At 47.8% G+C, this 26,064-nt stretch overlaps 1 protein-coding gene and 1 long non-coding RNA gene across 6 annotated transcripts in view; one reads left to right on the top strand and one right to left on the bottom strand.

The window, feature by feature from the left end:
* CAMSAP2 (calmodulin regulated spectrin associated protein family member 2) overlaps positions 1-26,064 on the bottom strand; it is a 96,652-nt gene that overhangs the window by 9,296 nt on the left and 61,292 nt on the right. For 3 of the 5 annotated variants that reach the window (XM_018060830.1, XM_018060833.1, XM_018060831.1), the window contains 10 exons: positions 24,779-24,862; positions 18,375-18,407; positions 15,561-15,702; positions 15,061-15,200; positions 9,996-10,089; positions 8,266-8,350; positions 5,416-5,498; positions 5,098-5,167; positions 2,746-4,843; positions 107-243 (listed from right to left, as the gene is read on the bottom strand). In XM_018060830.1, coding sequence (XP_017916319.1) covers positions 107-243; positions 2,746-4,843; positions 5,098-5,167; positions 5,416-5,498; positions 8,266-8,350; positions 9,996-10,089; positions 15,061-15,200; positions 15,561-15,702; positions 18,375-18,407; positions 24,779-24,862 — 2,966 coding nt within the window. The remainder of the gene's footprint in view (positions 1-106; positions 244-2,745; positions 4,844-5,097; positions 5,168-5,415; positions 5,499-8,265; positions 8,351-9,995; positions 10,090-15,060; positions 15,201-15,560; positions 15,703-18,374; positions 18,408-24,778; positions 24,863-26,064) is intronic. The other 2 variants (XM_018060832.1, XM_018060834.1) reach the window with 1 other exon arrangement.
* Positions 11,724-14,985, top strand: LOC106502996. The gene is made up of 2 exons (XR_001919341.1): positions 11,724-11,857; positions 13,122-14,985. It is a non-coding gene; the product is annotated as an uncharacterized LOC106502996 (long non-coding RNA).

Genomic DNA, 26,064 nt, shown 5'->3' with positions numbered 1-26,064 from the left:
AAATGAACTTCTAAGAAGCACCCCAGATCAGCACTGCCTCTGCGAAGGTTTCCCCAAGCGCCCGGCGCGGGGCCGGCAGGACGCCCTCCCCGCGCGGCGGCCCCACCTGGTCTCCTCCTTCCTATGCTCCATCTCGGCTTCCAGCTGCTGCTTCCGAAGCTGCGTCTCCCTCTCCCTTCTTAACCGTTTCTCCAACAAAGCTGCCCGCTTCATGGCCATATCATTTTCTGCCTTTTGATCATCCTAGGGAATGAATTTCATTGAGGAGGAGGACACTTAGGTACCAATGTCCTCATTTTCAATGGCTGAGGCCACAGGTAGTGGTTACTCTTAGAACTGAGAATCCAAATTACCCGCTGAATCTTATTCCAACCCCACCACAAATGGACATGTTCCAAAAGGATGAAGGAAGAAATGAACTAAAGAGGCAATACTTTTACAAATAACAAAAGACACAAACTTCTTTGATTACATGTTTTCGAAACTTAGGAAGTCAGCAAAGAACACCATAAAATGGGGGAAAAAATGAAAAAGTTTTCTGGGCCCTGATAAATAATTTACAGAGTGGAGAGCTTCTCCACACATTTTAAAATTCCATTTAAGTTGTATTTAAAATACATGCTTAATGTAGAAAAGTAAAAAAAAAAGCACCAAAAAAACAGGCACCCAAAGTTGTATCACATAAACAAAATTCCTGCTGCACCATTTTTTTAAGTAGAGGTTCTGACAGTTTGCTCGCTGGTTCTGCACTGCACTGCGGGCTCTCCCACGTAAGAGGAGGCGAGTGTAATTATACTTCTGACCCCAGGACTAGCTAGAAGGTGGGCCCCGGGCCTCCTGGGCCTGCCTAGCTCCTAAGCAGCCTCTCAGGGCCTGAGTTCTCAGAAGTCAGGAGGAACCAGCTGGAGAATTAGTTCTGACACATTCCCAGCACAGTGCTGGGCACAAAAGACACGAACCGTGAAAAAGACGGGGCTCCTTAGGTGAAGGAGCTTCTAGACCCCTACCAGCTGGGGGGAGGAAGGGGCACAGCAAGGCGCTGGCACAGACACTCAGCCACAGCTGTGCTCAGAATGGAGAGTCAGAAGACAGCCTGTGAATAGCCAGGCCAAACACACACGTCCGCGCCAGACACGCTGCGCACACTCTGCAGATGAGAAGACACAGCGCCGGCAGGACTTCACGGTCTAAGAGGAGCCGTGGCAGCAGCAGCCACAAGGGGGCTGGGGAGGCCGGGCCAGCAGCCACCATGAGAACCTGAGGGTGCAGGAGACACGGGAGGACGCTCCATCTGCCCCCAGAACCACGCAGGGCTGCGGTACACAGGAGGACCAAAGCGAGCCTGACAGGACATTCGGAAGGGAGCTACGGGGAGAGGGTGGACCCGCGAATTAGCGGATTCCTCTGGGAATGCCCCGATCACACGCCGAGGGGCTGCACTTTATCCAACAGGCATCTCTAAGAGGTCCCGTGGACTTCCACTCCCGAGAGCCGGTGTGAAGAAGGGACCAGGCAGACGCGGGGAGCCCGTGATGAGCTGCGACCACGGTCTGAGGGCCGAGCACCAGGCGGTAAAGACAGAGTGAGGAAAGGAGGGCACGGGTGGATACCCGAGGACCCCCTCTGCTCTCCTCTCGGAGGGAGCAGAGGTAGCAAGGTCTCTACACATCAATTACCGTCTACAGCAGTAGTCTGTTAAAAAACATTAACAGCAGTCTCACACAGTTGGGAAACAAAAAACACAACTCACATTTAAGTTTCTAAACATTTAAAAGGGCCGAGAGTCATCTCTCTACAACCAACTTCAAAGTAAGTTACCCATTCCCAATATTTAATGATCCAAAGCAAGCGATTGTAACCACTTCCGAATTCTGACTCCAACAGGACTCCAGAAAATCTGCAAGTATAGACTTTTGCCACTGAAGGCTGTCTTTCTATCTACAGTCTAAACTTGGGAGGATTAGAAACGGTATCCCTTGGTCTCTTAACCTTTTAAGAAAAGAAACGTGAGCAGCACACATGTACATGTTTGTGATAAGAAGCCACTCTTCCCTGTACAGTCTGGAAAACACAGACAAATATAAAGTGAGAAAAAGGATGACAGGAGAAAACCTTTAACACGAGGCCTTCCTTGTTCTAGCACCGATGGTGCGTGTCCAGATGTCACCATCACAAGGTGATACTGTGCAGGACTTGGGTTAGCTGGCTCAGCAGCCTGTAAACGTAGGTCACATCAAACACCAACCTTGAGGTTGGGGTCGTCAGCTACGCTCTCTTCAGTGCTCCCAGAGGAGCTGCTCCAGGGCAACTGCGCAAACTGCATTTCTAACGTTTCGTCTTGCAAGATTCGGTTTGGTCAGGGTTTAAAATTTAAAAAAAAAAAAGTGTATGGGAAGATGGTCAATACTAAGGAAAAAAACAGATTTGGGGGCAATGCCAACATTTTTATCAACTGGCAACAGAGTATCTTTTGCAAGAGTGAATCACTTGGTTCTCAAAAGGCTTTGGTGAAAAAGAGACACAAACAGGGGGCAAAAACAGCAGGTCTCCCCACGTTCAACGACGGGATGAAAGACTGCTTCAGAAACCAGAGTGCCTGCCCGGAACCGCAGTTCACAAGGGTCGGACCAGGACACAGCCCAGGATTACGGGCAGAGCCTAACAGAGGTCCTGCTGCTCAAGAAGCCGGCGCGCGCGCCAGAAGCACGGAGCGAGAAGAGGCCCAGGGCCCGCGGGCGGTCTTACCTTGAAGAAGAACCCGCGGCACACCTTCTGGCCCTCCTCCGCTTGCTCTTGGTCACTTTCTCCGCCGCACTTTTCAACAGATACATCAGCCTTTTCAGGGGCTTTCAAATCTGAGAGGGAGACTTCAATCAGATTAGCGCTCTTGGGAGCAGCAGGCGGCACACTGGGTTTGGAAGGCAGCTGGGCGGGCTGACTCGCGGGGTCCTCGCTGGGTGCGGGGTGCGCGACCTCTGAGGCTGGGGCGGCCGGGCCTTCCGGGGCCGCGGAGGGCGGGGGCCGGGCCTCCCCGTGCTCCGGAGGCCCCGCCGACCCCTCCTCCTCCTTTGCCCCGTCCTTGCGCCCGGACTCCTGGGCCCGAGGCTCTCCGTCGTCGCCCAGACACACGAAGGACCGCGTCTGGATGGGAACCTGACTGGGGGAGAACCTCCGGAGCCGCGGGAGGCTGTCCACAGACCGCGGGGGCGTCAGCGTGCGGTGCAGGGGCGTGATCTTGAGTTCGCTGGGCCTGGGAGTCCTTTGATTTTTGACGGAGAAGGACGCGCTCTTCCTGGGCGCGGCCTGGGGGGACGCGTGGGCCGGGCGCGGCGCCTCGCGCGCAGGCCGGTGTGGGGAGGGCGGCGGCGGGGAGATGACCCAGGCCTGCTGCTCGCGCATGTGCATCAGTGCCTCCTGCTGCAGCGCCAGGCGCCGCATCTCCCGCTGCAGCGCGTGCAGGGATGCATTGAGCCTCTCGATGGAGCGTGTGTGCTCCAGCAGCTCGCCGTCCTGCGGCGGCTCCTCCGCGGGCCCGGCCGGGCTCCACCGCCCCTCGGGGTCCCCGGGCGCGCTCGGGGCTGGCGGCCACCTGCCCGCAGGGCTCTCCGAGCCCTCCTTGGGGTCCGCCGGGGACTTGCTCCTCGGCCCGTTCGCCTTCTGCGGCTCCTTCTCGCGCGGCCGCTCCGTGTATACCTTCTCGTCCTCCGCACCCGCTGCCTCCTCCCGCAGTGGGGAGACCCCGTCGCCTTTCTTCTTCACCACGGTGAGGAAGGCCGTTCTCCCCATCTTCTGCCTCTGCCTGGTGAACGCGGCCTCCATCTTCTTCTTCTGGGCCTCGATGGCCCGCCGCTTCTCCTCCAGCTTCATCCTCAGGTGCACCACCTCGGAGGCCAGCAGCTGCGTGGTGTCCCGGCCGTGCGGGAGGCCCCCGTCCTCAGGGGCCGGGGCCCAGGCCACCACGTGGGGAATGTTGAGCTCGGAGCCCTCGGGCGTGGTCTTCTGAGAGCTGCTGCCGCTGCTCTTCCCGTCCGTGTGGTTCAGCTTCCTGAACTTCTGCTCGGCAAAGCTGGTCATCTTCACCCCGGAGCTGGAGGAGGCGCTGCTCCCGGGCTGGGACTTGGTGCTGACCGTGCTGGGACAGGGGCTCAAGGCCTCTCTGGCGCTGCCCGTCCGCACGTCGTAGTCCTGCAGGAATTTGGACGCGTCATCCATGTCAGAGTCCAAGCTCACAGTGTAGTCTCTCAGGGACGAGTCCTCGTCCATGGTTTCTGGAATGTCTTCCGAGGGCACGTGGATGCCCGTGTCTACTTCCGTGGTGTCTGTGACAGGACTCAAGGCCCCTCGAGTGTCCCCCACATTCTCGGGACTGGACTGGCTGCGCGGGACGCCGGCGTTCAGGAAGCTCAGCTCCTGGCTGTGGAGGAAGAAGCCGTTGGCAAGCTGGTCGGGCCTCGGGGTGTGGGCGGGCTTCTCGGTGTCATGGATTATCTGCAAGGCCTCTTCAATGCTCGGCGTCCCCACCTGGTTGCCGAGCTCGTCGAGAAGCACGCTGTTGGGCAGTGCTCCGCCGGGGAGCCTGTAGTGCGTCTTCTCGTTGGAGTTCAGCGCGCCTGTGCTCCGGGGCGCATAGGTGGCCAGGTCGCCGAGAGCGCCCACCCCGTGCTCCTCCCCACCCACTGGCTTGAAGGCCAGGTTCTTCCGGGCATTCCTGGCTGTAGGGTGGTTGCTCAGGGCGAGCCCGTCATTGCTAAGGGAGCGAGTGATTCCTCGGTTGGAGGTGGATCTCTGCACAGGATTTTCTTTATCAAAAGAAATATCAAATGAGACTCCATGCACTGACGATCTGAAAAAAAAGAGAAGGCTCTTAACCCCAGAAAGACAGGATCTGATATCACTGAGAAGTGTGATTTCCTCTCGCCCTCATTGCTCACAATCACAGCCTCCTGGGAGGGGCCGGGGGCGGGGTGCGGGGGTAAGGTTGTCGGGACACCCACCAGTCACCACGGCCCTCCGTCACCGGGCTAGCAACAGGGGTGGTGGGACGGGGAAGGAGTGCTTCTCGCTGAGGCGAGGACACTGAGTGAGCCTCCTGTTTACCTTTTCTCCTTGGGCCAGGTCCCTATGAAGCCATCGACATAGGACATAGACGAAGACCTTCTTATTCCTCCTTCAAATGCATGAGAAGAAGTCACTGGCATTGTGTAAAACAATTTTAACTTCCAACAGTTTAACAGATTTCACACAAGGTAAAGAGATACACATGGAAAAATGAGCATCATCTCATTAAGAAAAGCAGCACAGAGAAGCAGAAAGCCTTCGGTGTGTATACCGAACACTGTTTATTTTCATTTATTCTCAATCACTTTCTTGTTAACCATGCACACGGCACTTTCTGAGCTTTCTCAGACACATTACCTGAGGCTGAAGGAGGAGGCTGGGGCTGTAAGTGCCTGGAAGGCAAATGGGGACGAGAGTATGTAAACGCAGCTCCTTCCCCACTGCAACATAAAAGACATGCAGAATGTCACATTCTAGCTCTTTCAGACAAATTTAACACACAGCAGCTGAAGCCACAAACAACACTGCCACCTCTGATTCTCCATCCTAAGTGAAAAAAAAATTAAGGAAACATCCTGTTTAAACCAAAGAATGGCTGTGATTATTTGAACCTTTATGTATTTTATGTTTTTTTAGCCCAGGAGCTTGAAATACTACTTTCAAGTACAACTCAGTGTCCTTGTGAGATAAGATATGGCACATTATTTTCATTTTATAAGTAGAAAAACTAAGAAAGAAGCTAAATGAAAACCATCAGCTTAAAGTACTTTGGTCGAATCTAAATTTCTAAAAGTACAAGTATGATCACTTCTTGTCAAAGAGCCTGACACCTGCTTGCACACGGACCTGTATGTATGTCTCTAACATACTTACATTTCTCCTTATTGAATTCCACCCTATTCCAGTCAATGCAGGGGATTAGACAGTCTGTTTCTCAGTTCATGATGACATTTGGCCGAAATTTAATCTTTTTCTTCCTACATTTTCAGTCCACCACAGCTGACCTTAGTAGGTGAAACTCAGCACGCCCGTCAGAAGGGCTGAGAACAAGCCAGGGGCAGGGCGCAGTGACCTAGCTCTCTGTGGCCACACTGCCCTTCAGCCAATGCAAACCAAGGGGATGAGCAAGCACCGACGGGCTCAGAGGCAAGCCTCAGCGTGCATCCTGCTGCTCAGCGAGTGTGCACAGAGCTTTCCAGAAGCAATGCCCGCAGCAGGCGCAGCCTCCTCTCTCTCATTGGCTCCCTCGCGCCCACCCCACCCTGCACATCACGTGTCCCCTCACCCGTGTCCTCGGTAACAGGGAAGCTGAGGGACACGGCCACGCTGCTCCCCATCACGGGTGTGTCTCAGCCCCTCCAGCGGCCTTCCCAAGCCTCTGCTCGCCTTACACCGACTACCGAGTGTGTCCTCAACGAGGCACGTTGTTATTGAATATGTTCACTCTTTTCTTCTTCCCCAAGCGCTGGCTAAACTGTTGCATGTTCCTGTAACTGCCTCACTTCACGTCTGCATGGAGGGTTTGGGTGTGGACACGCTAGTGGCCATGTGTGGCCATGTGTGTGCAGCAGCTGCTACAAACATCTTGCTTTGCCATCTTCTTTGATTGTTTCCTCGTGAGATCACTCTTCAGCCGTGATAACACTTGTACATGTGGCTGCAACATTCTCAGGAAGAACAGCATTCCCTGAATCCCTCCTCAAAAGTTCTACAGTGGGAGAACTCACATGGGCCACACGGAAACTCACAGACATGAGAGGGCGACACAGTGACCCACTGAGGAAAAGAAGTCAGACAGCCACCTGGGCATTAGGAGTTCTGCTGGGAAAAAGGAGAAAGGTGGCCGCTCAGACACCTGAGAGGAGAGAGCCGAGCCCTCCCGAGGGAAAGACACTCACCAGCGCCGGAGACGCAGAGGGCTGTCTGCCCAGTGGCTACAAGCAGCGGCTGTGGAGCGGCCCAGGCTTTAAGTGGAGAGCTTAGAAGGTTTCAAAGATTTAACAGGACAAGAGACATGACCTGGGATATTGAGTGTTTTCTAAATTTCAAGGCAGGGAATGTCACGACAGAACCAACTCCAGAAAGCACTGAGGAAGTAACGTGTAGAAAGAACTCTCCCATGGGACGCCACAGAGCGGCTCCTGGACCAGTCGTACTCCAGCTTCACCCCTTCCTTCGTGGTAAACCTCAGTGACGAGTACGACGCAGGGAACTTAACGGAAGTAAGAAAATCCATGGGGGTGAACCCGAGGGCAGGGGGAGGAATGTGCTTTCCTAATCCACAGGACTGTTTACAGGGCCCTGAGGTTCACGGTGATGAGAAGCCCTGTGAGAGCAGTGAGAGGGTGGTGACAGTTCTGTCCACACTGGTCAGGACACAGTGGAGAGAAACTTCTCAGATGTGAGGAGGAGCGACAGCTTCGGTACGTGTTCACATTTTCAGGTTAAACCAAGAATTCGTGCAGAAACGATTTTCAATTTCTTACTTATAATTTTAAAAATGTATTTTAAATAGACTGGCTTGAATTTCTAAAAAAAAAATCACAAAGTGTTTCGGTTTTAAATAAAAAAATCATATATTAATAAATTAGGGAGTTCAAGGTCAATACACATTTTAGGTTCTAAAAAATATGCATTAAAAGTGCTTACAGGATCTGCTAAAAAACACTTTAAAACAAATTAATATCTCTATCACATACTTGGGTCAGAAGTCAGGATTATCCTGATATTAAATGTTTTCCTGGCTTTGAATTCAATTCCTGATATTAAGAACTAAAGCATTAAATATTCAATGGTACAATAAATATTCCATTGTGACCTCTCAACAGCTGCAGTAACTAGCAAACCAAACAGGGAAAACTGTCTCATAGATTTAAAAATCTCCCCCTGAGGCCTAAGAATTACCTATCATTTGAGCCTCATATGATCTCAATTATAAACAAGGTGTGCAGCAAGAGTTTAGTTTTAGGGTGATTATTTGGACCTTAGGATAATATTCTCCCACTTTTCAGTGTGACTCATAAAAGCCTACTTATGAAACATTCAGTTCATGTAAATTTCAATGACACTGACCTAAAAACAGGCTTTAATAGGGTAAGTTAATTTTAACTTATTCAGTTCAAAGTTCAACTGAAACTGTAAAAACGCTCATGAAATGCAGTAATACTCTTGATCTCCTAAGTGACTGGGATGGCCGTCCAGACTCACCCTGGCGTGAGGTCAGAGCTGTCCAGGGGGCCTTCCTGGGCAGCATTCAGGACAGGAACTGACGGCGGATCCTCCACAGGCTCAGCTACGGGAAAGACAAAAACCTCAGAATTAATTTTTTCCACCACCGCTTCAAGGATTCTGAACGGCAAGTAAACGTTTACTCTCAGTTTTCTTATTCCTTACAGAGAATCATAGGATATTTAGTTTTCTCCTTAAATAACTTTTCAAAAGGACAAATCTTCTTTAAATACTTCTTGGAAGTGTTCTGGCCTATAAAATTCACTTGATTAAGGCTAAATGGGGGGGGAAGGCTTAATATAAAATAAATACAGATAATTAAACGAGTATTCAATTTTGCAAAAGCTTTCACAGAGCTGTTACACATGATCACGTTTACCTCCACGGAATAGTTGGTGTTTTGGCAATCAATTAAAGAGGCAGAATTTTGTTGGTTAATAACTAAAGCACAGCTATAGTTTACGTTTTTGCAAATAGCTCTCATTTAGCTTTTTGGTTTTGAGACTTAATATAACAACTGTCGAATATTTTGAGTAGTGGGCTTCACAGACGAGACCACACAGAGCACTGCCTGTGAAACCTGTGCCAACAGTAACAGGTGTAGGACGCTGGCTGTGGTCGCCACGGAGGACCCTGGCTTTCCCGAGCGGCCTTCGCAAGGGGCTCGGCGCGTCCACAGGCCTGCCCCGTGGCGTGATGCCTCCCCCCGGGCAGGTTCACACCCGTCACTGCGTGTCCTGCAGACGCGGCCTGGGCGCAGGGGGCGCTGAGGGACGCCGCTTCTCACTGAAGTGAGTGAGGAGTTCGCCTCCAACTTCTTCCTTCTTCTCTTTCCTCTTTTTTTCCTTTGATTTTTTTTGAGGAGGGGAGCGGGTGGGGATGCGGAGAAATAAGGGAAAATACAAAACTGTGGCGGCAAGGAAAGCAGGCAGGCAGCGGGGAGGCAGAGCAGTCGCGGGGCGCGCGGGGGGCACGCCGGCCGCAGGCGAAGCCCCGCCCCGCGGAGGGAAGCCCTCCCGGGGGTCAGGCCTGAGGCTGGACTTGTTCGTTCCCCCAGAGAGAAACCTCTAGTTTTACCATGGAAGCCAGTGGAAAATCTGGTTTGCTTTACAGAAAGTGTAAGAAGTTTTTCTTTTTTTTCTGTTATTTCCAGAGATCTTTATGGTAACTCACCCCTTTATTTCTTGTTAGTGTCCTTATAATGAGCAATCAATAGACTGTGATACTGTAACAATCACAGAACTCACTAGGTTTAAACATATATATATATATATATATATATATATATATATATATATACCCAAGCCTTTTCATGGCTTAATGGCAAATTCAGATTACAGATGAGAACCAAGCCATAATTTGAACGGCTTCTGGCCAACAACATTAAAAAACAAAACATTAAAAAACAGGGAACAAAAACTAAGGGTGGGAATAAAAGATGCAAAGGGAAGAAAGGGAGAACAGTTAAAGCTGTAAGTTCCACAACATAAGCCTTCGAATTCAGGGCTATTCTCGCCGCCTCCTTTTCCTCCCCTAAGGCGTGTCTCACTCAACAGAGAACTAAATGGCTTTAAATTTTAAAATATTCAGAATTTATCCAGGCTAACAGCTAGAACATGAAACAGTCACAGGCCTTCCTGTACAAGAAAGAACATCAGGCGAGGCTGTTTTAACTCTCCATTCTGTCTGTTCACAGGAACACTGATCACCTCCTTGTGGATGAGCGACGCGGGGCTGGACGAAGGAGGGCTTCACGACCTCAAACCACCAGAAGAGCTCGGCCATGAACACCAGGTAGTTACTCTGAAAAGAGGCAAGAAAGTCAGGAGAAAAATCAGGTAAAGCTTGACCAACAAGCAATGATAAGGAGAATTTTATTCTGTGTTACCTAGGAAATACAGCTTTAAATATCAGTCACTCACCGAAATTTGTGATTAAAAAAAAAAAAAGGCAGTGAGAACGCTTATAGCCTCTATGGGCTGCGCTGCGTGTCGCCCTCTCAGCAGCTTTCATTCTCAACTGTGTTTCTTTCTCCGACACACTCATTCTCCCCCTAGGCTGACCCGCCCTGCTTGGCTTTACACAAGCTCAGGAACTGCCTGGCGGTCCAGGGGCTATGACTCTGCGCTTCCAACGCAGGGGCTTCGGTTTGATCCCTGGTTGGGAAACTAAAATCCCGCACGCCACGCAGCACGGCCAAAAAACTAAAAACATTTAAAAAGTAAGCAAGCCTGCTCCAGTCTGTCCTACTGAGCCCAAGGCACATGCTTCACCCGAACCCCTCCTCGGCCCGCTCTCGGGCCCGCCCGGCCCCACATCGGCCAGGCCCCCCCCCCCCGCCCCGCCCCACCCCGCCCTCACCTCCGCACAGGCTTCTGTCACGCGGCCTCCCCCACCAACTGGGTCCCAGCCCTCCACTCCCAGTCCACTCCCGCGTGGCACGCAGGCACGAAACTGCATCTGCTCAAGTCGCCAACGACTATGTACTAAATCAAACAGATTCTGTAGCCTCCCTTGAACCTGACCTCTCAGCAGCACCAGATACTCTTGATGTGTCTCCTCTGTGAAGACTGCCACCCGCCCCCAGTCAGGTGACTCCGGAACGCATGACTGTCCTGAGACAGTGGCCTTCGAGCATCTCCTCGTGTGTTTCTCTGCCTGCACCAGTCCTCCTCCCCACAACCCTGATGCACTTCCAGCCTCACCTCCCTGAAAGACAACCGCCATCGCAGGGAACAAACCAGAATCCCAGGGGGCGCCCCGTGCCCCCTTCTTTCTCCCTTCCCACACCAAGTCATCCTCAGGGCTGCAGAGTCTGCACCCTAAACATCTCTGAGCCCACCCACTTCTCCCCATCTTCATCATAGTTACTCTGATTCGAATGTTTTCACCGCTTGGTTGGAATACAATCCCCTTTTCTTTGACTTATTAAGTCAAACTTCTCAACATGTAGCACCCTTTCCCCCACTTTCCCCACCCTTAGGGAAAGACTGACTGCAGGTTACAAGTAGGTACCTGATCAGGGCCCTCCTCAATTTCCCCAGCTTCATCGAATACCATACTCTCCAGGCTTCCTCCTCTTACCCGGCCAGCTCTATGGTAAAAGGACAGAGCCATGCTAAGCACTCTATCTTCAGTGTTCAAGGCAGTGCCTGGCACATGACAGATGCCCCCGAATATTCACTGAACAAATGTGCAAGTGAGTAAGTGAGCACATAAGAAAAAAGGCCAGTCACAGGCAAAACACTGACGGGGGTATCTCTGGGCAGTGAGATGACTGTGATGTACATTACTCTTTATACTTAGCTCACAGCACACTTTCTAAAGCCAAACGTAAAATTATACTTTAAGTACTAGGGCTAGACTCTACTCTGCCAGCACAATTAACTGAATGCTGTGTATATGTTTTGAAAAACCACTTGTTAAGTGCTCCATAACTGTCTGTTATAGGAAATTAATAAATATTTAAGGACCTTGGTGCTCAACAAAACTACTCATCATCAGGAAAATGCAAATCAAAACCACAATGAGATACCACCTGGCACCTGTCAGAATCGCCATCCTCAAAAAGGTAAGTGACAGCAAGTGCTGATGAGGGCATGGAGAAAAGGGGAGCCTCGAGCATCACCGGTGGGGATGCAAAACAGTGCAAGCACCATGGAGGGCAGCACGGAGCAGTGCGGAGGCTCCTCAAAGAGTGAGACAGAGCCACCACAGAACCCAGCTGTCCTGTCTGGGTACATGCCCAGAGGAAATGAAAACAGGATCCTGAATAGAGATCCAAACGTCCATGCTCACTGCAGCTAAGACATGGACGCAAGCTGGGCGTCCACAGTGGGTGGGCGGATGCAGACGTGGTGCCCACACCCAGTGGGGTGCTGCTTAGCCCTGAGCAGAGGAGGGGAGCCTGCCATCTGCAAAAACACAGCTGGCTCCTGAGGGCGCTGCAGTGAGTGAGGTGAGTCAGACAGAGAAAGAGAAACACTGGGTGGCGTCACTTGCACGTAGAATCTAAAGAGCAGAGTGGGGGGCACCAGGGGCCGGGCCAGCCCCCGACTACAGAGTGAACAGGTCCTGGGGGTCTAGTGACTATGGTTAATGACACCGCATCACAGGTTTGGAAGCTGCTGAAAGTAGATCTTAAATGCTCACAGCAGAGAAAGGGTAATGATGTCAAGTGATGAGGGGGTCAGCTGCCAGTATGTGCGTGTCAAATCAACACACTGAACACCTTAGACTTCTACAATCACGCCTTCCCTAGGGGCTCAGTGGTGACGAATCCGCCTGCTGATGCAGGGGACATGGATTTGATCCCTGGGTTGGAAAGATCCCCTGGAGGAGGAAATGGCAACCCACTCCAGTATTTTTGCCTAGGAAATCCCATAGATGGGGGCCTGGTGGGCTACTGTCCATGAGGTTGCAAGAGTCCGACATGACTGAGTGACTATATATACCTCAATAAAGCTGGAAAAATTTTATTTCAGGCACCCTGGTCAGATAACTATCCTAGTAACATAACTGTACTGTGTTTGGCCAACGATTTCCCCAGTAACTAAAGTTTATGAAGAGAATTCCTTTCTGAATCTGCAAAGATTAAATAGCAACAAATCTGTCACCATATTCTAGGAATGATACTAAATTAATTTCATTTAAAAGCTCTTCTTTTAGTTAAAAAATCACGCAGCTGTACATTAACATTCTTGAACTATGTAAACGATATCAAAGAACACGAATACACAGAGTAAAAAGTGAAAGGCACACACTCCTCTCGCCCACATCCCAACACCACAGTCAGAAGGAGCCACTGCTAACAGTTTGTGTCTCTCTCCCCACAGACCTTTTCCTGTGTGTCTATACCCACGTGCACATGTGCATACTGACAGAAACAGCGTTTTAAAACCAGGTATAAATCACATCACATTATACATAATGCGGGCGACCCGGTGCTTCTCTTCGTAACTCTTGCGCGCTTTCTGCCTCCTTCCCTTAAACAGCTCAACTACATGACGGGACACTTCCACCGCGGCCCTTCCCAGATGAACTGCCCCCCACTGTCACCCACCAGGAGCTGCACTGGCGCAGCCCTCTGTGCACTTTCGATCCGGTCAGATGCCACCAAAGTGCCCTCTAAAAAGGGCACACCAGTGTACACATCCAGCATGGGGGGAAGAGAGGGCTCATTGCACACGTCCCCACAAATACTTGTTGCTCAAGTCAACACACGATGGGATGCCCAGCACCACGGACCAAGCAACTTCTCGAGGATGCGGAATCTTAAAACACTCATTTGAAGATAAAACTGTGGTCCTGAGAATTTAGCAGAGGACCAAAACAGATAAAGTGACAGTCTTCTCTGCAGATAATTATCTATTTTTTAAATGCCTCATTTAAGAAAGTATCTTTATATCTGGATTATGCTCAAAGTAAGTTGATCTAAACATCAGGGTTACATTTTATTTATGGGAAGTCCAAGGTATACAAGTTAAGCAAATGTACTCTTACAGTTAAAATGAGATGATTTTTTTCCTTAGATTATAGTAGTGGCATTTAAAATTTTTAATAGGCAAGAATTAGAAAAAGCATTAACAAGATAAATATGAAAATATCTCCCAACTTCCATTTTGGTAAAAATGGTGTAACCATTCAAAATCAATCAAGGTCTTTCTTCCAACATGTCGGACAGCGGGGAGTGGGTGCTATTCTGGTCAATGGGCAGTGGTTTGTTCTGGAAACAGCTGGACGCTGGCTGTGTCTCCTGCCTTGTGTGTAAAGGAGAGAGGGGCACAGGATAAAGAGGGCAGAGAGCAAGGAGTGCAAGCACACGGGCGGCAGCGTTACTCCAGGAGGCCCAAGACAGCCTACAGGGAGGTGGGCACCGCGAATACGGCCAGGCGTCAAGCCTGACACAAAGCTGTTTCTCTCTGATGTTACACAGAAGTGGCGAACTTCAGGCAAGGGCACAGGAGGCGGGAAGGAATTCTGCAGCTGCCAGGAACAGCAAGGCATCACTCCCACCACGGATCTCTGGAACCTGCAGCTCAGAAGCCATCAGGCCTGAGACACGCGTCGGTCTTCACTACAAAGTAAGCTCTCAAAGGACACGGATCTCTGATCGTCTACTGATTCCCCCAAACCACCTGGAACAGTGCGAGGTACTCAATGAACAGCCCTTGGAAGAAGCGCACGTCAAAGCAACGGCGTGAAGCTAGGAGGCCCTGTGATAGCGTCCCGAAGCAAGGGACCCGCGCACGGCTGAGAAAAACAAGCACCTTTATTATCCACTAAGAACCGCGTATTCATGTACTGGCTGCACTGTGCGGCACGCAGGATCCCAGCTCCCTGACCAGGGGTCGAACCCACACCCCCTGCAGCGGGGGCGCAGAGCCCCAGCCACTGGGCCACCAGGGTATCGCCAGGAGTCACTTCTTAGAAGGCTCGTTTCTAGGCAACCTTGGTATTTCCTTCCCCCTTTCTTTCCCGAGGTTGCGCCTCAAGCTCTGGGATAGGAGGACCCTTTCTTCCTGGAGCCCGAAGCCCTGCTGAGGGCCCAGAGACACTTGCCGGCTGCCTCTCCACTTCGCTAACCACTGCAGGACCACAGATTAACTCTTTGTATTGCAAAAGACACCTGTAGCTAACAGTGTACGTTACAACGAAACAAAATCAGCAGAAAAACCTAACAAAACTATTTTGAGTGAATTATGGTTAACTAGACTCTGTACCTGGCTGTGTGTTCTTCCCAACAACCTTAGAGCGAAGGGGCCAAGGGCGTACCTTTATGGAGGCAGCTGCATAGAGCATGTCTTCCAGGGTGAAATGGCAACACTGGTTCAAGTATTCTTGGCAAAATTCTTGGATCAGCTGCAGGTTATAGAGGCTATCAGCCAAAGACATGGTTTCTTTCAAGCAAATGTCTTCAGATAAGAAAAGAACAAGGATTAATTTTGATAATACACACTTTGGACTCACTTTATAATTAGTAGCTTAATACCAGCACACAACTACGCTAGAATCTGGTCATCTCTCTCTCTCTCTCTCTCTCTCTCACACACACACACACACACACACACACACACACACACACACACCTATAAATGTAGCAGTCACTACACAGAAAGACTTAGAAACCAAGCATTCCTTCACTCAACTAATGCCCTCCTAGAATGACATAAATGATTTTCTTAAAAAAAGCCTTCATTACTTATTAGATATTACCATCTTAAATATCTGTTAGGTCTGTCCACAGTTGAGAAACATTTCATTGGAACACTTACCCTCTAACCTGACAACACCAGGACAGTAAAAATGAATAAGGGCAGCGAGCGCGCAGCCATCCGAGCCGTCTTTCAACAGATTTTCTACCAACGGAATGCAAGGCAGTTGCTTGAGCAAGGTCTGCTCCTTCCTATAACGAGCCTACAATGTAAAAAAGAGATGAAAGTAAGTACTTCAACATACAGGAGAGACACAGTACCATAGGTCCTGTGTCGTAATAAAGTATAAGTCAGCAGAGACAACAGCTACTCAGCCACATCCTTCTCTCCTGAACAGCACTACTAGACCCGTCTTTGCCAACAGCACTACGGTTCTGAAGCTGAGTGGTTAACAGAGCGCCACAGGGCTCATTTATGTGAATTCACTTAGCCCAAGAATTTAAAAATAAAAGCATCACAGAATGGATTTTGGACATTTGAAACATCCAAATTATCAGTCCTGTGGCTCTGAAGATGATAAAATTTGCTTTAATGTTAGACTTAACTTAGACGGCACACTCTTGTGTAAAAAGATTAGGACTGGAGCTTAAAGACTGAGGCATCATCAGCGTCAAGGGACAGCCAGAGGGATGTGAAACTACTCCTAAAGGAGGCCTTGCAATACGAACCGTCACTCTGAGGAACTGGAATCAGACCACAAAGAAATCCTGGCTTCTCATCTGAATGCTGAGACAATGCAAATACAGTGGACCACTCTGAAACCGAGAAAACCCGCCCGGATGAGGTTTCATTAACCCAAAACGGAGCAAGTATAAGGGTTTCTGCTCCCTCTCAGAAAAGAAGCAGCTCTTGTTTCTTAAAGACTGGCTGGTGCGACTGATACAAATTTGTAAGACAGTTCCCTAAAAATGAGACCTGCTGTAAAACTGAGAGTTTATGAGGAGATTCTTAAGTCACACTAAATACCTGGGCTCAAATCCTGCTCCTGTCACTTCTCAGCTCTGGGATCTTGGACAAGTAACCTAAACGCTCATCTCCTGGTTTCTTATCTGTGAAACGGGATAATCACAGTGCCTACTTCACAGGATGCGGAGGACTAAGGAAGATGGTGAGCGTCAAGTGCGATGTACACACGGGCGCACAGCGAGCGGTCACCAGAGGTCAGCTGTCTTTAGCCACGAGCTTTCCTCAAGCCACGAAAAATCATGCTGAAGACTTAATGGAAATGCACACTGAACTATTTCAATACAAGATTTATAATCACAGTGGTCAGTGATATTTAAAAACAGGTTTTTTTTTTTTTTAAAGAAATCAAACCTAATTTTTCTTCTATCTAAATCGATCATCTCTATTTCATAATTAAAGTGGAATTATGAAATATAATACTCTGGTGAGAATAAAAATAGAAAAATAACTTACTGAAAGAGACTTACTATTTGGTGGTGAAGTCAGGTTTCCTTTAAATGACTCTCCCCAGAAAAGCACACACATTCAAGGGTGACTATTCATTCCTATATCCCCTCACTGGCTATTCAAGAACAAGGTTCATGAACACTTTCCCTTGTGAAGAATTTCAGAGGAGATCGTTCTTATGAATCAGCAGGGACTATAGTCCGTATTTAATGGTAGAGCGCACCTATATGCAAAAAGGCCGCATCCGTGCACCACAGAAATTGTTGAAATTGTTGATTTTGTGTTATGTAATCGTTAGTAAACATCCTCAGTGTGCTGCTGGCACAGTTCAGAACTCAAGCACGAGAATCAGGAGTGAGGGGGAGTGGCAGCCGGGGCCTCGCCAGCCTTCCGCTGCCCCCTGGCTTCCAGACCCCCCAGCCCCGCTTCCTCGGGCCGGGGAGAAACAGAATGCGGCCTCTGGAAGCGCGCCACAGTGGCTGGCTCCGTGCCAGACTTCCCGGACCTCCAGGGCCCACGGCCGGAAGTGGCCGGAGCCGAGCGCCCAGGTCACGGAACAAAGGCCTGAGCTGTGTGCTGTGCTCTGCCGTGGGGGGGGGCATGAGCACACGCGCGCGCGCGCACACACGCGCACACAGCTCCCCAAGGCTGCGGCCACGAGGCCTGCGGTCTGGACCAGACGACTCACGGCTTGAAAGTGGCCGGCCGCAACATCTTCCTGAGGATTCCATCCTAGAAGGCCTACCAGGGAAACCAACTTTCAATCTTGAAGTCGTGTGGGTCTCCCAGAACTTCTGGAGCGTGCTCGGCACTTTACAAACGCACCGCTCTTTCTACAAAGTGAGACATCTGGCACTGAAGAGGGATGTATCTTCGATCTTTCAACACTGTGGTGGACTTCTAAGTTACATGTCTGTTTCTGAGGGTGAAAAACACTTAAGTGGTCGAACCCCTAGAGTTCACCCTGAAAGATCAACTCTTGTAGTCAAACCAGAACTGAATCTGTTAATAGTTTAGATTCAGTGATGAGAGGGACACAGAATCTGCCACTTTTTAATTACACAAACAGTATCCTCTATAGGTCAGGCCAAAAGGAAATGATTCTTTCAAAAAGATGACTTGATAATACAAATAATTTACATGTGCAATTCATACTCACTTCTACTGACATTATTAAAACCAGTACAAATCTCTACCCACACTCTTTTCTTACCTGGTTACTTATGGTCTGCAAGTGGTGACATACTAGTCCACACTTTATCTTTAAACCATCTAATCCAAATTTTGGCTAGCTTTTTAGGTCTTTCTATTGTGTACTATGATCAAAGACCTTACAATCCAACCTCCACTTGTGACTAATGGAATTACATGAAATGACTGTATCAGCAGGACATGAACAACACAGTGACACTCTGCAATGACATCTCTGGAGAGTGAGCTGAAGAAGCTGGGCAGACTTACAGGAACCAGTTTCCAAAACCATTTGGAAGGAGACTTCAGAGGAGGCAGCAGGAGAAAAGGGAGAGTGAAAGGGAAAGTACATCAGCATTTTTTAAAATAAACAAGTTATAGTAAAGTTTGTTACTGGAGCTCCAAATTCACAGTTCTCAAAACACTTTTAAACTGTTAATACTTGAAATTTTAGCTTAAAATATAGAGTTTCCTCATGATAAAGACCACCACCTTCTCCCCCCAACTCCTCTCCCAACATGGATATGTGTTTTTAGGATACCCTGGACCTGCTGCATACTTTGGCAGCAAAGAATTTTATTTCACAGCTCTGGAATCACACATCATATTAAAAAATACAAAACGTAACACAGGAAGGAGTAAAAGACTCCAGGGCTGGACTTGCAACCACTGAAATCCTTAGACGTTAGGAAGCCGAGTCTTTGTCCCAAAAGGAAGAGAAGACTGCTCCGTAAGTGCGTGCGTAAGAGCAAACAGCAACGCGGAATCGAGCATGATGGTGGTCTCCCTTAATGTGCAAGAGTTCCTTTCAGTTAACAGGAAAGAAGAACAGTTGGCAATTCCTATCAATTAATATTTTCATAGAGTTTCTAAAGCAAGTAGCTGCTAACACAAAGAATATAAATGTTATTATTTTTACTATCCAGGGGTGTCTCAAAGAATATACTTTTATGTCTTCAAGAAGGTTAATTTAATAAACTCACAATTTCAGATAACTGAATAATCTGTGGTTGTTTATATTTCCTAGAACCGTTGTTTTTTTTTTTTTTTCTGGGGGGGGGGGCCAGCCCTAAATAAATATTTTTTAAAATGAACCAAACTAAATGGGATCTGAGTTAAAATTTGTACTAAACTTTTATGCAGAAAGTTTTTCTTACAGAAATTAACAGTAAAAATAAGACTATTTGGAAAAATAACCTAAAAAACATATATTCAAGAACTTAAAAAATCTGAAAAAGTCATCTCAAGAATCAGAAAAATACCAGCTTCCCACAAAGAGAGAACATTTCCAATCAAGTTTTCTTGCTGCATCAGGAAGAGTAACCTCAACACTTCGGTCACATGTATCTTAACCTCTCATTCAACCAAAGTCTCTGGCAGCTGCGTCTGCAGGAGGCGCGAAAAGCACACAAGCAGGGCAGGAGGCCCTGGGAATGCGTCTGGGTTCCCAGTGACGAACAGCAACGTCAAAACGGGAGTCTTCCTGTTTTTGATACTAGAAGAATCCATTGCATAGAAATTACTAGGGATTATTCAAAACAGGTGGTAAGCAAAGGAGTTAGTCTATAGTTCTTGTAAAATATTCAGTACTTGAATTTTTTACTGATTCAGAAAACTATGACACAGCTCCCAATGACTGGAGCTGGGAAATCTGAACAAGTTAACACCACAGACTGGTTGTAACCCCAGGACACACACATACACAAACACACACACAAGTCCAGATTGCTACAAATAACTGACTGAAGGATGTAAGGAAGCGGACAGGACACAGTGTCCCTTAGAGGAAAGTTCCAAATGATACACGGGCTCGACCCTTCAGGGAGGGAGCTAACTTCTCTCTCCTGCAGCGTGGGCTGGACTGAGTGACCCACTTTCAAAGAAAACAGTGCTGATGGGGGAAATGGAAACTTTACAAGGAGGGATGCAACTTTAATGAACAGAGTGATCACGTGGACACCATCAGTGACGAGCTGTGTTCATGTCCTGCGCTCCCTAATGCAAAGTGATGAGGCATGAAACCACCTCTGTGACGCTCTTCTCTGAAAGCCCACACACCAAAGTCTCATTACGAGACACAGGAGACAAACCCCAATTCAGGGATGCCGGATAGAACACCTGGGCAGAACACAAACTGGTGGGCTCTAAAGAAAGCCTGTGGCTTAGTCAGTATTAACACTCCACCAGTGTTACTTTCCTGTTGTTGACAAAAGGGCCGTGATTACAATAATAAGATGTTAACATTGCGGCAAACTGGACAAAGCTGTACTATCTTTGGGATTGCTCTGTAAACTAAAATTATTCCTCAATAAAGTTTATTTCAAAGATAAATACACACAAAATTAGATGAGGGTTGTCAAAAGGTACAAACTTCCAGTTAGTTCTAAGATAATCAGTAGTAGGGATGAAACACACAACATGGTAATCAACCCTGCTCATGGCACGTATGCAAGCCGTCAGGGTAGACCCCAAGAGCTCTCGCCACAGGGGAAAGTGTTTCTTCTATTTCTTCAGTGCTGTGTCTCTGTGGGGTGACGGAGGCTCACTAAGCCTGCTGCGATCCTTTCATGGTGCGTGTAAGTCGGACCGTGATCCTGCATACCTTCACCTCTGCCATGCTCTGTGTCGGTCAGATCTCAATAAAACTGGGAATGAGCAAATGAACAGGTGAATAACTATGGACGGAAGTACCTGCATTTGAAAGAAGAATCTATCAATTCATACAGATAATAAAGAGATGATAGACTGATAAACAGATGAGCTCAGATTTGCTCACAGTACCCTAACTAACAAACGTGGAAGAAATGATGGAGATAGAAAACTACCATTTCGTAGCCACCACAGTAACTGAAGCAGGTGTCATCTATAAATGCTAAATCTAGGATGCAGGGAAATGCTGAAGAGGAACAGGGTATTTACAGTCTCAAAGTGTCTCCTCTCAAATTACTACAAAAGGAAAAATAATAACCACGCACTCAAAAAAACCAAACTATATTAACCAACTGATCAAAATTATTTTCATCTAATAGGGACAAATGGCTATCATGTGCCTCTGGATACAATCTTGTGAGAAGGATACACCTTACATCCTATTTCAGTCTTAAAAAGAATAGCTTAATCTATCTGCAAGGAAATGCCAGTAAAAATATCAAATTGAAGGATGTTGTATGAAAATGCCCTGTATTCTTCAAAAATGTTAAGGTCACAAAAAAGAAAAGCCGAGGGACGGTTCCAGATTCAAAACGAAAAAGATACACAATTAAATCCACTATATGATCTCAGCCTAGATCCCAGTCTAGAAAAAAGCATAAAGTATCGATACAATTGGGATGACTGACAAAACCGAAACACAGGCTCTAAGTCTGATCAAAGCACAATACTGACACTCAGTTACCCGTCCTGTGGCTGTGTAAGTGAAGAGCTTTGTTCTTAGGAAATACACACCAAGATATTAAGGGGTGAAGGGCCATGACATATGCAACCTTGTTTCAAATGTTTCAGAAAAATGTAGACACATGTATGTTTGTGCGAGCAGCATGTAACACAAGGGCACGCATGCAAGCGCATGAAATGCTACAAAATGTCGCGAAAAGGGCTTACAGGGTTCTTGCAGGCAACGCTTGCAACTTTTTCTAAGTCTGAAATATTTCAAAATAAATGTCCTTAACTTAGCAAGTTCTATTAAGTCCACACCAATCCAAATCTTTGTAGGGTCTGTGTCCAAATGTACAAGACTGATTTACAAAGCTGTTGAGTCCCTTACATTTACTACATGTAACTTGAGCATCACTTTAGTAACAGAATTTAGGAGCCACTCATCCAAACTTTGAGTTTTTGCAGACACGGGAGATAAGGCCCAGGGTAGTGAAGGGCCCTGGGAAGGGCAGTGGCAGGACTCTCCTGACCAAGACCAGGGCCCACTTCCCACAGCACTCGGGACAAGCTCCTTAGGAGAGTGAATGCTGGACTTCATGTCGCTTAACCCCTAGAGATTGTTAAAGTAGGGCTGCCAGATTTTGCAAATAAAAATACAAGATGCTCATGCAGCTTACACCAAAAAATTATTTCTCTGAAATTCACACTTTAGAATCAAAAGGAGTAGCAGAGGCCAAAAGAGAAACCTGAAAGAAAATAACATCAGTAACCTGTTTAATCAAAATATTTTCCTAGGACACTATTTAAAACGCCTCCCTCTTAAAGTACCGCCCAGTCCAACAATCAGAAATAGATGGTCAGACGATGGTCTAATAATCTACTGAAATGGCTTTGGAATTTAAATTTTGGTCCAACACTAATAATATACAGTACAAGTATCCCTCAACAGAGTATGTATTTTACCCAGAAGATAGATGCAGAAAGAAGCTTCATAAAATGAACGCTACTGAACATCTGAGCAGAGAATCGCTGGACAGGACAGGAGATCAGACAGTCCCCATCCAGCAGCCCAGGCTCCATCCATGGGGGAAGTGACAGAACCCAGGGCTGGGCACCTGGCTTCTGCCTTGTGAGCAGGAGCTGAGGGGGCAAAGGGCACGGCAGCCTCTTACCCACGGTACAGCAAGGAGAAAGAGCAAACCACTCGACCTCTCTCCCCTAAAAGGAGCAAAGGGTGAAGCATTTGCTTTGCAAGAATGAAAATCAAGAATAAAGTGATTCTGTTTCTAGCCATACGGTTCAAATGCTGAAACTCCCACTGACAGGTAAGAGCAAGACTCCCTCACTGCATCTGCGTTTGGCCATGTGTTTCTTCATGACAGCTGTGTGGTAAGACGCGCGAAATGAACAGCTTCCCACACATCTTAACAACGGGAACAAGGATAAAGTTCACTTGAAAATGAAGGTACTGAACCTAACACACGGCACAAATCAATCTATGAAGCAGAAACGGACTCGCAGACACAGAGAACTAACCTGTGGTTGCCAAGGGGATGGGGGGCGGAGGGGTGGCCTAGGGGTCTGGGGCTGGCAGATGCAGACTATCACAGGCAGGATGGGGAGGAACAAGGTCCTCCTGCACAGCACAGGGGCCTGAGTATGCAAGATCCTGTGATGAACCATAATGGAAATAATAGAAAAAGCGTGTGCGTGTGTATGACAGAGTCACCGTGCTGTACGGCAGGATTTAACACAACACTGTAAATCAACTTCAGTAAAAAATCAACATAAAAATAAAAGGCAAGGAAAGGAAATGAAGGCACAAATGCTGTGCTTGTGCTGAGTAAGAGCGCGCAGTAGGCCAGGTGCCTAAGTGAGCTGCACCGGTTCACTCGCTCACTCGCTCAGCTCACACTCCTGGCTGTGGAGTGTGCAAGCGCAGCTCCACGGGACCAAGCGCCGGGAAGTCAGAGCGGTGCCCAGCTGTGTATGGACCCCACACAGTGTGTGCCTTTCTTAGAGGCCAGCAAAGGGCAGGAAAGCTCGGCGTGCTGCAGCTCACCGGGTCACAGAGTAGGACATGACTTAGCGACCGAACACCACCTCCATCTGCAGCTGACCAGAACACAGAGCATTGTTTCCATAGAAACGACGTTTACTGGATCCTCTGTGATCACAGAAAGCCGTGTAGCTCATAACGTGCGTGCAGCACTACAGCAGCAAGCCACTGTATGTGACCAACAGGTCTCCACGGGAGCCCTGGGACTCGGGATGGTGCTGAGCCCAACTTCTGATCAGAGCCAGGAGCAAGACAGCAGGAGTAGATCTGTCTCCAAGGCAAGGGTTTCTACTCCTGAGGGAAGGAGAGAGCGAGGGGGGCAGTAAGGGAAAGGGCTGGGGACCTGGTGGGGCTGGGCTGGGGAAGGCAGCGGGGGGTCCCACCTCCACTGGGGAAAGGTCGGCCGCAGGAGCAGGAGGGCGAGAGCGGGCCAGGGCGATCCCAACATCAAATTCAGGCAAGGCTGCTGGTCTTTGGCAGAACCTTCCTAGCAAGGCTGGTTACACACAAACCGGCCCTCCCTGCCCCTCCTGTTAGAGCGTCAGCGGCCAGCAGCCTTTGTCCAAAATGAAGAGAAGCGCAGCATGATAATGAAGATGCTCAAAATAACCCAAATGGAAAATGAAGTCTCTGAATAACAGAACTTCTTATACCTCAGCTGAAATGCTGGACAGTGAGTTTCAAGGGCTCTCCCTATAACATAGTTTAGAAAGTGTAAGATATACTATATTGCAGGAAATATGCTTTAGGTTTCAGCACACAACAAACACACAAGTCTTCGGAGAAGAAACCTCTAAAAGCCTGCGCAAGAATTTTTAAATAATGAATCCACAGCAGTGTTTCTTCTTCCTTCACAGAATAACCATGTTACAGCTTACAATTCCCAGAATGATTTTAGAGGCTGGTCTTATTACAAGTCATTATAAGGCTGATACATTGGAAACTGTTTTCTTGCTTCATAACTCTACCAAACAAAGGAAGAACCATTATTTCTGCCAAAAGAATTTGCTCAGAAATTGAGCTCTAGTCATTAACAATCTTCCCTAAACACCATCATCCAGCTGACCTCCATTCTGCACTTCTGCTTGCCTGGCAGTCACGGCAAGGCTCCCTAGGGCACAGTTAAGACCACCAAAAATGATCTGATGAGCACAGCCATGAACATTTCCCCAAACAGCACACACCTGTGAACACAGGCGCTCATAAAGGCACTTTTTCCCCCTTAGGAACATGTATGTACCTTTTGACCTCCGAGAGTTTCCACTGCGTGATGGTCTTTCAATTTCTGTTCTTGTTCCATTATATCCTTCAAATGTTCATTTACCTTAAAATATAAAAACATTAATTTTAATTTATAGTCAAATATAACAATGAAATTACACGTACCTTAAAATGCCTGTGTTCAGGTCTCTGATGTCAAATATCAGTGCCACTCAAATGAACAGAACTTCATTTTCTCAACCAGAGAAAAGTGTTTTACAGTATTTACAGGTGTTTAAATTAATCCATTACTTTACCAAATGCTTGTTGAGTACCTACTACATGCCAGGGGCCAGCTGGAGCGCCCAGGAGAAAGGCGCTTGCCAACGTCAGCGCTGATGCTCGCCACTGCTTAGTCACTCAGCCACGCCTGGCTCTCTGCGACCCCACGGACCGCAGCACGCCAGCCTTCTCTGTCCTTCACCGTCTCCTGGAGTTTGCTCAAACTCACGTGCATGGAATTGATGATGCCATCCAACCATCTCATCCTCTCCTGCCCTCTTCCCCTTTTGCTTAGGAAACAAGACAACTATTTTTCTGTAAAAATTTTCACAATCTCTTTTAGGACTAATAAGTGAAAACTATTTTCCTCAAAATTAATGTTTTCATTATCAGTAGAAAACACTTTGTTTGGATTAAATTCTTAACCTGTGATTTCCTAGGCATGTCCCTGGATCATGAGTGGGGTTTAGAGTGGTCACAGGTCACAGTTAAAATACATGAAAAACTTTTGTATATAGGAACTTCTCAGGGAGAAGGTCTAACTTATCAGATTGCTCAAACAGCCTATAATTCAAGATGACTAAGAAACAATCTGTTGAGTGCATAAAATATTTCTTGAGAATAGTTTAGATAATTTTGGATTTTGAGTTACTGATGTTACGGTCATTCCAACAACAATAAATAAATGCTCAAATTAACTAATAATGGCAATCTAGAAAATACGAATGCTATTATCAACCACTGTAACTAAATCAGCAGTTTTTTAAATTCTGCTGCTTGAAATTCAGTTCTGTGCTTAAAAGGAGGACTGACGGGTTTTAATTTATGGTGACTTGGTCCCATCACTCCATGGGAAATAGACGGGGAATCAGTGGAAACAGTGTCAGACTTTATTTTTTGGGGCTCCAAAATCACTGTAGATGGTGACTGCAGCCATGAAATTAAAAGTCGCTTCCTCCTTGGAAGGAAAGTTATGAACAACCTAGATCGTATATTCAAGAGCAGAGATGTTACTTTGCCTATAGAGTTGCGTCTAGTCAAGGC

Source organism: Capra hircus, chromosome 16, assembly GCF_001704415.2.
Source record: "Capra hircus breed San Clemente chromosome 16, ASM170441v1, whole genome shotgun sequence".
Lineage (NCBI taxonomy): Eukaryota > Metazoa > Chordata > Mammalia > Artiodactyla > Bovidae > Capra > Capra hircus.
The sequence above is the reverse complement of the archived record's forward strand: the minus strand, read 5'-3'. Positions and strand labels throughout refer to the sequence as shown.